Source organism: Geotrypetes seraphini, chromosome 1 (genome assembly GCF_902459505.1).
Source record: "Geotrypetes seraphini chromosome 1, aGeoSer1.1, whole genome shotgun sequence".
Lineage (NCBI taxonomy): Eukaryota > Metazoa > Chordata > Amphibia > Gymnophiona > Dermophiidae > Geotrypetes > Geotrypetes seraphini.
This window is the reverse complement of record NC_047084.1, coordinates 194,830,970-194,844,038: the sequence shown is the minus strand read 5'-3', so window position 1 is coordinate 194,844,038 and position 13,069 is coordinate 194,830,970. Positions and strand designations below refer to the sequence as shown.

Genomic DNA, 13,069 nt, shown 5'->3' with positions numbered 1-13,069 from the left:
AGCCGCAGTTTGCCGGCCTAGGGAGAACACTGGAGGGTGGCCAGCTGTGCACCCCCTTGGGACATAAGCCCAGGGCGGGGTGGACTGCCCCCCCTCCCCCACCTTGGTATGCCACTATCTGTACCTCACTCCCTCCCTATGACCAAAAATTCTCCTTTCTTCTATTCCCCGTGTACATAACCATCTCTTTCCCTCCCTTCCTCTCTCCCAAGTCCTTGCCTTCTGTGTCCAAAAACACATTCCCTCTCCCACCTCAGCATCTCTTTCCCTCCCTTCCTCTCTCCCAAGTCCATGCCTTCTGTGTCCAAAAACCCTTTCCCTCCCCCACCTCAGCATCTCTTTCCCTCCCTTCCTCTCTCCCAAGTCCATGCCTTCTGTGTCCAAAAATCCATTCCCTCCCCCACCTCAGCATCTTTCTCTCCCTTCCTCTCTCCGAAGTCCATGCCTTCTGTGTCCAAAAACACATTCCCTCCCCCACCTCAGCATCTCTTTCCCTCCCTTCCTCTCTCCCAAGTCCATGCCTTCTGTGTCCAAAAACCTATTCCATCCCCCACCTCGGCATCTCTTTCCCTTCCTTCCTCTCTCCCAAGTTCATGCCTTGTGTCCAAAACGCACTCCCTCCCCCGTTTTGTGTTCTGCGTTTGCCTCCCAGCCCATCTTTGCAACTTTCTCAGCAAAACAGAACTCGAGCCGAGAGGCTTGTCTCCTGTTTCCTGCCTGCCCTGCCACGCACAAATAGCTGATTGGAAGTATTCTCCGACGTCAGCGCTGACGTCGGAGGGCAGGCTTTGCTTAAGCCCTCCCTCCGACGTCAGCGCTGACATCGGGGAACACTTCCGATCAGCTATTTGTGCGCGGCAGGGCAGGCAGGAAACAGGAGACAAGCCTCTCGGCTCGAGTTCCGTTTGTGAGCGGCAGGGCAGGTAGGAACAGAAGACGAGCCTCGCAGCTCGAGATGTATTGAACTCCGCGGGTCCCCCGTCCAGCTCTCTCCTGTGCACCTGGGGCGGACCGCCCCCCCCCCTAGGTACGCCACTGGGACCGGCACTGGTCCGCGAACCGGCGGTTGAAGAACTGTGGCCTAGGACCCTGGGGGAGCCCGGGCCCCCTGTCATCTCCGTGCCCCTGAATGCAGGACTGGTAGTACTGCCCTGATGGCGGCCCTGGGGGAGGGACCTAAGGCCCTGATTGGCTCAGATGCCTAAGGCCCATCACCTCCTATTCATTTTTTAAATTTTATTTTTATTATAACTCTTCAATTATAATCAATACAACTCTTAATACAGAAATCATTCCTTATTTAACAATTTAACCCCTCTTTTACTAAGCCACGGTAGAGGTTTCTACTGCAGCCCGGAGCGCTAAATGCTCTGACGCTTATAGAATTCCTATGAGTGTCAGAGAATTTAGCGCCCGAAGCCATGGTAGAAACCTCTACCGTGGCTTAGTAAAAGAGGGCCTAAATGAAGGGGGGGGGGAGAAATCCATACATCACGAAAATATAAGTAAATAAAGAAAGTAAATAAAATATGGAAATGGGGAGGGAAAAGAGAAAGAAAATTCTAGTTAGCAGGAGACTTTAAACCAGATATTTAAGGAGAAACCCAGATAATCCAAAATTTTCTTTTATCAAATCCAGTTTCTCTTATTTATAAGACCATTTCAAACTGAACTTGAAGAAAGAGTAGACACCAAAATAGGTTTAGTAGATATCATACTGTTACATTTTGCTCACTAAAAGTACAGGTGTTTTTGGATGTTGCAAAGGCCACACAAAGGTGGCCTAGTCAGTTTCTTTTAATTATGCCCTGGGTTTTGGCCTTAGGGGGTTTGTTCTTTTTGAAGTTTCCATGCAATTGTGTGATTAAATATTTCCCCTATCCTGCCTTTCCTCCAAAGTATACAGATTGAGATCTTTATGTTTAAATCTATTTTATTAAGCAACAGTAAGTACAACAGCAATAATAACCATGGAATGCATTTTCATCAAACACCCGCGGAGGACTGGACTCTTATGTCCTCCCCGGACCCACCATACCCCCACCCCCCAACAAAGACAACCCTACCCCCCCCCCACCCACCCCTCCCCATCCCCCCCCATATACAGAAGATCTGTCCCCATACGCCTTATGACAAAGACCATGCACCATTTTAGTAGCCTTCCTCTGGACCGACTCCATCCTTTTTATATCTTTTTGCAGGTGCAATTTCCAGAATTGTACACAATATTCTAAATGAGTTCTCACCAAAGTCTTATACAGGGGCATCAATACCTCCTTTTTCCTACTGACCATACCTATCCTTAGCATTCTTCTAGCTTTCGCCGAAACTAATTCGAAGTGCTTCCAAACCTTGCAGAATACATGCGAAATGCAAAAACCATGTAACATTCTAACAGCTCCACTAGCTTCCAAATGAATGTAGAATAAAATTTAAAATAATGACAATGACCCACAAGGCATGAGGAAGACCAGCTTGTTATTCCTTACACACAAGCACATTGCCTTCACTTATTGAATGATAAAAGATTAATGCTTCCTAATCTATCACAAGCTAAATGGGAATCGATAAGGAGCAGCATCTTCAACAGTTTCTGGAACAGTGGTTCTTAACCTTTTTTCAGTCAGGACACACTTGGCAGAAGATGTTTGCATATGTAACACACCGCATATATGACCTTCATTAACATTTGGTCTGACACAATATAGCAGTTATTATGAGTTAAATGTAAACATGATCTGCATCCACAAAACCCTTATCTCCCCCACCCCCATCTCATATCATCTGATTAACAGCAACATATATCTCTCCACTCATAGGCAGCGGAACACTTTTTTGTTTGGGGGGGGGGCCACAAGTTCCACCCCAGACCCTGCTCCCATAATAGTACTAATTGTAATACCATTTTTTCCATTCATTTTTCATATATATGCACAATATAATCTTATTAACAATACATAATGGTTAACCACAAAATTAAAATACACAAAGCACACTGTACATATGCTTCTCAACATTCATTCCTAACAAAACACAGATAATCCCTATGCAAATACAGGACCACAAAGTAAAAGTACTAATATATATATCTATATATCTAATATAATAAAACGCTAGCCACACATGCGCACTCCCATCTGCGTGTTCCGTTTTCCGTGCGCTGTAGGGCACCGCAGGTAGGAGTGTGCATGCATGCGAAGCTCTCTCTCTCTCCCCCCCCCCCGAGGCGGATGTCGGCCGCCACGGCTGTCGGCAGCCCGAGGCGGGTGTTGGTTGTGTCAGATGTCGGCCGCGGCGGCTGTCGGTGGTTGCAGGCCACGGTGGCTGTCGGCGGCTGAGCCCGGACGACATTTAAAAATAAAACAGGCAAGTTTTTAAAGTCCCGAAAAGCCTTAGCCATGAAGTATGTAGGCAGCATACTTCATGGCCGATGGCTTTTCAACCTCCCCCTGCACTGCCGCCGCTGTACCTTTTAAAACTCTCCACCCCCCCCCCAGCTTTGTGGTTAAGGCCTGGCTTCTTCGGGCAGCAGCAGCGTTTAAAATTTGCTGCTGTTGCCGGCTTCAGGCCTTCCTCTCTGGCGGGTCCTGCCTACTTCATGTTTTCATGAAGACAGGACCCGCCAGAGAGGAAGACCTGAATCTGGCAACAGCAATTAATTATGAATGCTGCTGCTGCTGCCCGATGAAGTTGAAGGAGGAAAGGGAGCAGAGGGGGAGAGAATGGTAGGGCATGGAGGTAAGGAGGAAGGTATTGGGGGGGAGAGGAAAATGCTGCACAGGGAAGTGGGGTGGGAGGGAAATGCTGCAGCACAGGGAATTGGAGGGGAAGGGAATGCTGCTGTGGCTGCTGCACAGGGAAGTGGGGGGAGAGAAATGCTGCTGCATAGGAGGTAGGGAGAGAAACAGATAGATAGAAAGACAGACAGCAGGAGGAAGGGAGACAGAAAGAAAAGAAGACACACAGGGGCAGGGAGAGACACAGAAAGACAGACAAACAAAGGGGGCCAGGGAGAGAGACAGACAGACAGAAAGAAAGACAGCGGGAGGGAGCGAGAGACAGAAATAAAGACAGACAGACATATATTCTAGCACCCATTAATGTAACGGGCTAAAATATTAGTTCTGTAATAATTTGGCTTGTTCAGTTTTCTTGATAGTAGAGGAGATATATGTGAAGGGGAGGGAGACAGGTTTTGTTGGCCCTTGCTCTGTATATTTGTATTTATAAAATGAGGTTTGTGCCTGTATGTGCAGGAGAAGCGGTATGTCCCTCCCCCTCCAGTCCCTGTGCAACACTTGGCACGGCGCCTCCTCCCACGATCCCCGTCTGCATGGGGCTCATTCAACAGGTGTGGCTGTGAGTTCGGGCATGCACTGTGAGTCGGCTACAGCGCTCGAGTGCTGTTGAGGCTCTTGAGAGGAGCTGCCGCCGCTCTTAATAAATTCAACAGGTGCGGCTCCTGAGTTCGGGCGTGCAGTGTAAAAGAGTCAGCCACAGCGCTCAAGTGTGGGCTCATTGTAAGCGCGCTTGCGCTCTCCTGCCTGCCACGGACCTACGGATCACGGAACACGCAGGTAGGAGTGCGCATGCGCGCTTAGCGTTTTATTATAGTAGATGCTACACAGAAATACCATGCTAACAGAATACTGCAGTCACATATGACAGGAATAGTGTTAGGGGAGTGCCCCCTGGTCAGAGAGAGCTCTAAGCCAGCTGGAAGCTAAAGAACCACTGCCTGGGCTTTGCAGTCCCCAGTTATGTCTCTAGCAGGATATATATTTCAAACCGATATATTCTAATAACAAAATAGAAATAAAATGATTTTATTCTACCTTTTGTTGTCTCTGGTTTCTGCTTTCATCTTCTTTTCACTCTTTTCCATCCAGCGTCTGCCCTGTCTCTTCAATCCAGCATCTGCCAGTTCCATCCACTGTCTGCCCCTTCCAGAAACTGTCTGTCTCCCCCTGCCATCTCTCCTCTAGACACCCCCCCTTTGGTCTGGCATCCATCATCTTCCCTCTATTCCCTCATGGTCTGGCATCTTTCTCCTTTCATCTCTCTTTCCCTCCCCCCTGTGGTTTTTAGCATCTCTCTCTTCTCATTTCCTCCGCTCAGATCTGATATCTCTGTCTCCTTCCCTGTTCTCTGGCATCTCTCTCTTCCGTTTCTTTTTCTTCTCTGGTCTTTTCTTTATTTTCTGTCTCCGTCTAAATTAAATTCTTTCTTACTATGCAGTCCTCAGTTTCCCTCTTTTCACTTTGTCTACCCATAGCATGCCACACCTTTCCTTCACCCCTCCACTATCTTACTAACTCTATCTTCTTCCCCCATCCAGCAAATGTCCTTTTTATTTATCCCTCCTTCCATCCAGTATATGTTCTCTTTCTCCACTTCCATTCAGCATTTGCTTTCCCTTCTCCCCACTTCCATCATCTGCCCTCTTCTCTCTCCCCCTTCTCCCCACTTCCATCATCTGCCCCTTCTCCCCACTTCTGTCATCTGCCCCTTCCATCATCTGCCCCTTCTCCCCCCTTCTATCATCTGCCCTCTTCTCTCTCCCCCTTCTCCCCACTTCTGTCATCTGCCCCTTCCATCATCTGCCCTCTTCTCTCTCCCCTTCTCCCCCTTCCATCATCTGCCCTCTTCTCTCTCCCCCTTCTCCCCACTTCCATCATCTGTCCCCTTCTCTCAATCTCTCCATCCACCACAGGCCCATCTCTCTCCCTTCCTCTCACCTTTCTTTCCAATTTTGGCAACAAGATCGGCAACACGGCCCCCCCCCCCCCGCGATGACACTCAAGTTCAGCAACAGGCCTCCTTCTCCCCCCGGCATCAACAGCACTTCAGATCGGCAACGCGGTGCTCAGTCCACAGCTTCCTTCTGACTCGAACTGCCTGGGCGGGAATAGGAAGCCGCGTCAGAGGGGAAGCTGTGGGCTGAGCACCACATTATCAATCTGAAGTTCTGTTGATGTCGGGGGGGGAGAAGGAGGCCCGTTGCCGAACTTGAGTGCCGTCGCGGGAGGGGGGGAAGGCCCGTTGCTGATCTTGAGTGCCGGGGAAGCCCGCTGCCGATCTTGAAATGTGTCGCAGGGGGGGAGGGGGCGATGCCGATGCCGCCCATCGCCTTTGCAGCCCAGATGCTGATGGCCCCAATCCATCTCGCCAGTTGAAGAACACTAGTTTAGAGGGTATTTTATAGATGTGTTCTCTATAGTTAAACAGATGTTTACACACGGAGAAGAGCCCTTTGAAACTTGTTCTTCCCTTTCTGAAAAAGTAAGCATGAAGAGACTCCCAATGACCCTCTTGAAAGCTTACAATGGAAATATATTTCTTTTTCTACACAGCGTAAAGACAAACTTCCTTTCTGGAACAATGGTACCGAAGTAAATGAGGCCTGGCAGCATGGATGGCATGGATATGACAATGAGCTCATGGACATGAGGGCATTCTTCATGGCATATGGACCCAGTAAGATAACTAAGCTTCGTTTACTTAACTGGCATGCATTTCCGGGGCTATGTACAAATAGGGTTATCATATGGCTCCAGAAAAAGGAGGACGGATTGAGATATCTGGGTTTTACTTCCATTGCTTTCAATGAAAGTAAAGCCCTGCTGCCTCTGTGTCCTCCTTACTTCCATTGCTTTCAGCAGAAGTAAAACCCGGATGTCTTAATCCATCCTCTTTTTTCTGTAGTCATATGGTAACCATATGTACAAGAACAGCTCAGGCATAAATTCAAGGGTATTTAAGGAACTTAGGGAAGTTCTGGTGGCTCTACTCTCTGACCTTTACAATGCTTCTTTAGAGTAGGGAGTGGTCCCAGTGGACCAGGAAAAGGAGAGTGTAGTCCCACTCCACAAAAGAGGAAGTGTGTGTGGTGGGGTAGGAAGTTCCTAGGAACTATAGTCCATCTAGTCCAGTGGTCTCAAACTCAAACTCTTTGCAGGGCCACATTTTGGATTTGTAGGTACTTAGAGGGCCTCAGAAAAAATAGTTAATGTCTTATTAAAGACATGACAATTTTGCATGAGGTGAAACTCTTTATAGTTTATAAATCTTTCCTTTTGGCTAAGTCTTAATAATAATATTGTAATTTATAGTTAAAAGAGACATATGGTCAAGAAACTGTTTTATTTTACTTTTGTGATTATGACAAACATACCAAGGACCTCATAATATTACCAGTCGGGCCACGAGTTTGAGACCACTGATCTAGTCCGATCTCTGTGTTGAGTAAATTAATTGACTCACTGCCAAAACCGAGGATAGTGCAGTTTCTGGTATCCAGTAGATTGCAGGATCTCAGGCAGCAAGTCTTACTAGAGATAAGTCTTATCAGATGAATCTGATTAATTTCTTTAACACTGTTCCTCATAGGCAACTTATAAATAAGCCGAGCACCCTTGAAGGCTAAGGCAGAAAATTACCACGGGTGAAAGCACATGGTTAACAATCAATTTAAGAGCCACCCAGTTCAAAGAAAAGTTTTATGAAAGCAAAACCTTGCATTAGTATTCTGAACAGGACTGTGTCTTAGCAAAGATGGTAACAGCGCCTAAGTCTATGTACTGGATCTGATCCAGAGAATCCACACACATTTTACATCTTCACAGCAAGTGAAAATTTGTGCGTCAGGATTTGTGTGCCATTGGGACTGGTTCTGGATGAAGGAGCAAGCTTTTGAAAACTGGGAATGCAGAACTAATGATCTCAGCAGAAATGACACCCCCCAAGAGAGAGAAAAAAGGGGAGATTGTAAATGTGACTGACTAGACTAAAAATGTTCAAAGTAGACATAGGGAAAGACTCAAGCCAAGTTAATAAAGTTATCGGAACCTCATGTGACCAGATCAAAAACTAAGGAGCATTTTACTTTTTCAAGATCTAGACTTTCATTGCACATTGCAACTTTATTTGCATTTCTTTCTGTAAAAAGGCTGCTTATTTAAACAATATTTCCATCATTTGCTTTCATTTCAAGCAGCTAGTTGGGATGCTGACTTTCGCCAATTATAATTCAAATTCTTATTTGCATTTTAGGAAATTATTGAAAACTTATTTGTTCAATTTTTGAAAAATTGATGATTTATATTTCACTGTGATTTACTCAGTTCTCTTTTACCCCCCCCCCCCTCCCTTTAACAAAACCGCATAAGAGGTTTTTAGCTGGTACACTGAATGCGCTCTGCTGCTCCAACGGTCATAAAGTTCCTATGAGCGTTGGAGTGGCGCAGAGCATTCACGTTTTTTTGTTTTTTTTAAAAAAGGGGGGTATTTTGTTAACCACACTGATCTGCAAGGTATAGGGGTATATAAATAAATTTTATATTATGTTATGCTAAATTGTTCAGACAGAGGTGAATTTCAGCAGATACCTAAAAAGTAGCTGCCCACTCACTGCACAAGACCTATATTCACTGCTGTTGAACATATATATTAGTTTAAACACCCGCACCGGGGTTTTTAAATTAAGCTACGCGTAGCTGCCATTGACTGTTGACCCTGTTAGCTACAACATGCACTGAAGGATCTCGGAGATTAAAAACCAATTAATTGTCAGTACCAACTATGATAGAAAAACACTAACCAACATGTCTGAATTGAATGATTGGAAAATTAAAAGGTGCTACAAAGATGTATGTGACTCCTAGACTTTAAATACGCTTTATTAATCTTTCCTGCCATCTTGTCTTATGCAGGATTTGCATAAAAGATTAGGGGTCACCCCTCTCCTCCCCTCCCCCCCGCCATTGATCTGAAATATGTCATCTTTTTCTTGGACATAAGAACTCCAGCCAAAATAATTGATGCTTCAATTTCTCTTTCAGACTTCAAAACAAACTACAGATCAGCGCCAATCAGATCGGTGGATGTTTACAACATCATGTGCCATGTTTTAGGAGTGGAGCCACTGCCAAATAACGGATCCTGGTCCAGAGTGGAGAGCATGTTAAAAAGCAGGGCTAGTCTGGCAATGTCTCTCCAGCTGGGCAGCTGCATGTTGGCTTTAGTTCAATATTTATTCTTAGCATGACAGATCTTGTTGCCAGTGTGATCTATCAATTGATTTTTTTTTTGTTCATTTTTTTTCTTTTATTTGAATGATAGCTTTGTAACAAGACGCTGGGGAGTGAGGGGGTAAGCTGATGAACACATTCTATTGTTTCTGTGGTGGTAAGGACTATTTTTCTTTACTTTTTTATTCTTTATGGGAGCCTGAGTTTGTAGACATCAAAGGAACCAATGAAATTAAATCTGGCTTTTCATAAGTACAATAAAGCAAATTAACAATAAAAATAAAACATATACCGGTAATAAAAAACAATTAATGTGGCTACAGATCCTGTCTTGCCTTTTACTGTTCTCATAAGAATGAGTGTTAAGAAAGCAACTCACTGTCCTGTATATTGTAATTTGGATTGTGAGACAGTTTCCGTGATCTCTTTAGACCAGTAGTTCTTGACACACATAGCCAATTTGGTTATCAGGATTTCCACAATTAATATACATATATAGGACACATTTGCATGCATCTAGCTTCTACACTTCTCTCTCCGTATTCGCGGTTTCAGCACTCACGGTTTCGCTTATTCACGATTTTTCGCAGGCTGACTCCTCCCCCAAAAAAATTATATCATGAGTAAAGTACTGTACTGATAAAAAGTTTGGCACTTCCCAGCTTTCATCCTGAAAATCACTGTTTCCCAGCTTTCACAATCGCTGCTTCCCAGCATGCACAGAGAACAGTGCTGACATCGGGAAGAATTCTGTTCGGCTGTGTGCTGCGGCAGGGCAGGTAAGGAGAAGGAGACTAGCCTCGTGGCTCGAGTGCCATCCAACCCCGCAGGAACCCTGCGACCCTCGGAGGCGTCCCCATGGGATCTCCGTGACCCTAGGGGACGTCCCCACAGGATCCCCGTGACCCAAAGGGGGAACCCGCGGGATTCCCGTCGTCCCCGTTCCCGTGCAGCTCTCTAGGCTAGACTCCAGTGTTCGTTGATGTAGTTTGGAATTTGAAATAAAGATTTGAACTCCACGTGGTGTGCTTTGTGGACTTTTATGAATTGCTGAGGACATTTTATAGTAACATTATTATGAAGTAAGTGATGGTAGATAAAGACCAGCATGGTCCATCCAATCTCCCCTGAAAAGTGGCCAGGGTTGTACCTGGAGTCTGTGCATATTATTTCCCCTCCCATCCTTTGTCTTTAGGGTTCTGATACCCCTGCCATTTACTCTCTTTCCTTCATGCGCTAGAAAAGGTTCAAAGAAGAGCGATCAAGATGATAAAGGGGATGGAAAGACTAAAACGGTTAGGGCTCTTCAGCTTGGAAAAGAGACAGCTGAGGGGAGATATGATTGAATTCTACAAAATCCTGAGCGGAGTAGAACGGGTACAACTGGATCGATTTTTCACTCCGGCAAAAATTACAAAGACTAGGGGACACTCGATGAAGTTACAGGGAAATACTTTTAAAACCAATAGGAGGAAATTTATTTTTCACTCAGAGAATAGTTAAGCTCTGAAATGCATTGCCAGAGGTTATGGTAAGAGTAGATAGCACAGCTGGTTTTAAGAAAGGTTCCTGGAGGAAAAGTCCATAGTCTGTTATTGAGAAAGACATAGGGAAAGCCACTGCTTGTCCTGGATCGGTAGCATGGAATATTGCTACTCCTTCGGTTTTGGTCAGGTACTAGTGACCTGGATTGGCCACCATGAGAATGGGCTACTGGGCTTGATAGAGCATTGGTCTGACCCAGTAAGGCTATTCTTATGTTCTTATATTTAATTGTTCTGAAAGTTATTTTAAGTTTTACTGTGAATAGAAATGTTCTATATTTTTATTCATTCTTCCTGCTAGATAGGGCATATCTATGTTTATTCTCTGCCTTTTTAATTCTTTCACTGTTTTCACCATTGCTTCTGGTGGAAAAGCATTGCAGGCAGGCATCCACCACCCTTCTCCATGAAAAAAAACATATTTCTTGATGTTGCTTTTAAGTTTCCCTCCTTGCAGCTTCATTTCTTGTCCTCTAGTTCTATAAACTGTGAGGTTTTGATGTGTGTTATTGATTGACTGAGATTTTCTATCAGTGTAGCCCCACCAGGAGTGAGCTTTATAATAATGGATGTCCCCCCTGTATGAATAGACTTCTGGGTGAGGGTGGGGGTGGGGGAGCTGTCCTTGAAATGAGTATTCTAATAGTGCACCTGATCTATGAGCCAGTAAACACACCAAAGTAAAGCACAGTTTAAAAAAAATTATTTTAGAAATGAGGGCTGTGGTAAGAAATACAAACAAAAATGGTTTGCTATAGACAAGTATGAATATCTATACATACCACATGTCAGTTTTTAGTAATATTCTGCTATTAGATGATAAACTGTGAACAATATATAACATATTATTCACAAATACAAAGATCTGGTATACCTTTAAATTATCTGTGGGCTATAAGTCTCAGAGTATGTATTTTACACTAACAAATGGCTCCCCAAAATAGTATGTATAAACATGTACTTGTACAATTGTTCTGACAGCAACATACATCTGTCAATATTCAGCCTGTGGGGGTCAGCATTTTTTTTTTTAAATATTGATTGCCTCAGGCAGAACTAGCCTCAGATGTTCCAAGCACTGGCATTGAATATACAGGACTAATTAGCTGTTGCCTGCTGGAGCTTATGCGGCTTCAGGCTGATATTTATTTATTGGGATTTATTAACCGTCTTTTTCTTGAAGAGATACACTCAAAGCAGGTACTCTTAAGTATTTTTCCCCAACTGTCCTGGCAAGCTCACTAACTATGGTTCCAGGGACAATGGAGGGTTACGTGACTTGGCCAGAGTTACAGGGAGCAGGCTGGGATTGAACTCACAACCTCAGGGTGCTGAGGCAGCAGCTCTAGCCATGCCTCCCAGGATCTATGACAGTAATGCAGGTCCCAGCAGAATATGAGCTGGGACCCACATAATGGAAAAGGAATGCCTTAGGCCCGGATTCTGTAAATGGTGCCATTATCGGTGGGCACCTTAATAAAAGCTGCCGATTGTGTGTCGATCACATAATGGTGGTGTTTACAGAATCGCGGCTGCGTAAAAGGTAGGTGCCAGAAACATAGGCCAAGGTTTTAAAGGCATAAATTTCCAGTGCCTACCTTTCACGAGAATCGCATCTTCAGAGGTACCTTACGATATCTGACGTCACTTCGGCGTTAACCACGCCCACAGTGGTGATAGGATAACAGCAGCCTTTTAAGAGGTGACCTTAAGCGCCTCCATTTTTAATAACATTTTAATTGGTTTTAAATTGGCACATCAAATTAGTTTGCCAATTAAACCCAATTAATTTAGGTAGGAGTAGGGCTCCTCTTGTCCTTCATCTAATATCAGCATCTCTCTTCCATCTCTCTTGTACTCTCCTCCCTCTTCCATCCAGCATCTGTCCCCTTCCATCCAGGGTGTGTCTTCTTTCTGTTCCACCTTGCTTCCAGTGTCTGTCCTCCTTCTCTCTTCCCTTCTATCCAGTATTTGCCTTCCTTCTTTTTTCCTTTCCATCTAGTGCCTGCCTTCCTTCTATCCCCTTGCATCTAACATCTGCCCTTTTTCTCTTTCCCTTTCCATCTAGCACCTGTCCTCCTTCTCTCCCCTTCCCTCTTGTGCCTACCCACTTTCTCTCCCATCTAGCATCTGCACATTTTCTCTCCCCTTCCATCCAACCTCTGCTCTCCTTTCTCCTTCAATCCAGTCTTTGCCTCATTCCCTCTCCTCTTCCATCTGGCATCTCCCCTTATCTCCCCTTCTATCCAACAGTTGCCCTCCTTCTCGCCTCTTCAATCTAGTATCTATACTCCTCTGTCCCTTTCCACCCAGCTTTTCCCCTCTCTGTGTCTCTCTTCCTACCTCTTCAACAGAGCCTCTATCCTTCCCAATCTAATGTCTGCCTCCTCTGTTCCCCACTCCTACTCTGACACCCCTGCCACTGCTGCTGTTACTTCTCTAAATGAGTAGCAGCAGTGGCAAAAGAAGCAACACACACCATGGGGCCCGACTGCA

General features: G+C 45.1%; 1 protein-coding gene across 2 annotated transcripts in view; it reads left to right on the top strand.

Moving 5' to 3' along the window:
* Positions 1-9,351, top strand: part of ENPP6 (ectonucleotide pyrophosphatase/phosphodiesterase 6) — a 95,716-nt gene extending 86,365 nt beyond the window's left edge. For both annotated transcript variants that reach the window (XM_033943240.1, XM_033943250.1), the window contains exons 7-8: positions 6,354-6,477; positions 8,841-9,351. In XM_033943240.1, coding sequence (XP_033799131.1) covers positions 6,354-6,477; positions 8,841-9,046 — 330 coding nt within the window. In that variant the 3' untranslated portion in view covers positions 9,047-9,351. The remainder of the gene's footprint in view (positions 1-6,353; positions 6,478-8,840) is intronic.
* The last annotated feature ends 3,718 nt before the right edge of the window (positions 9,352-13,069 follow it).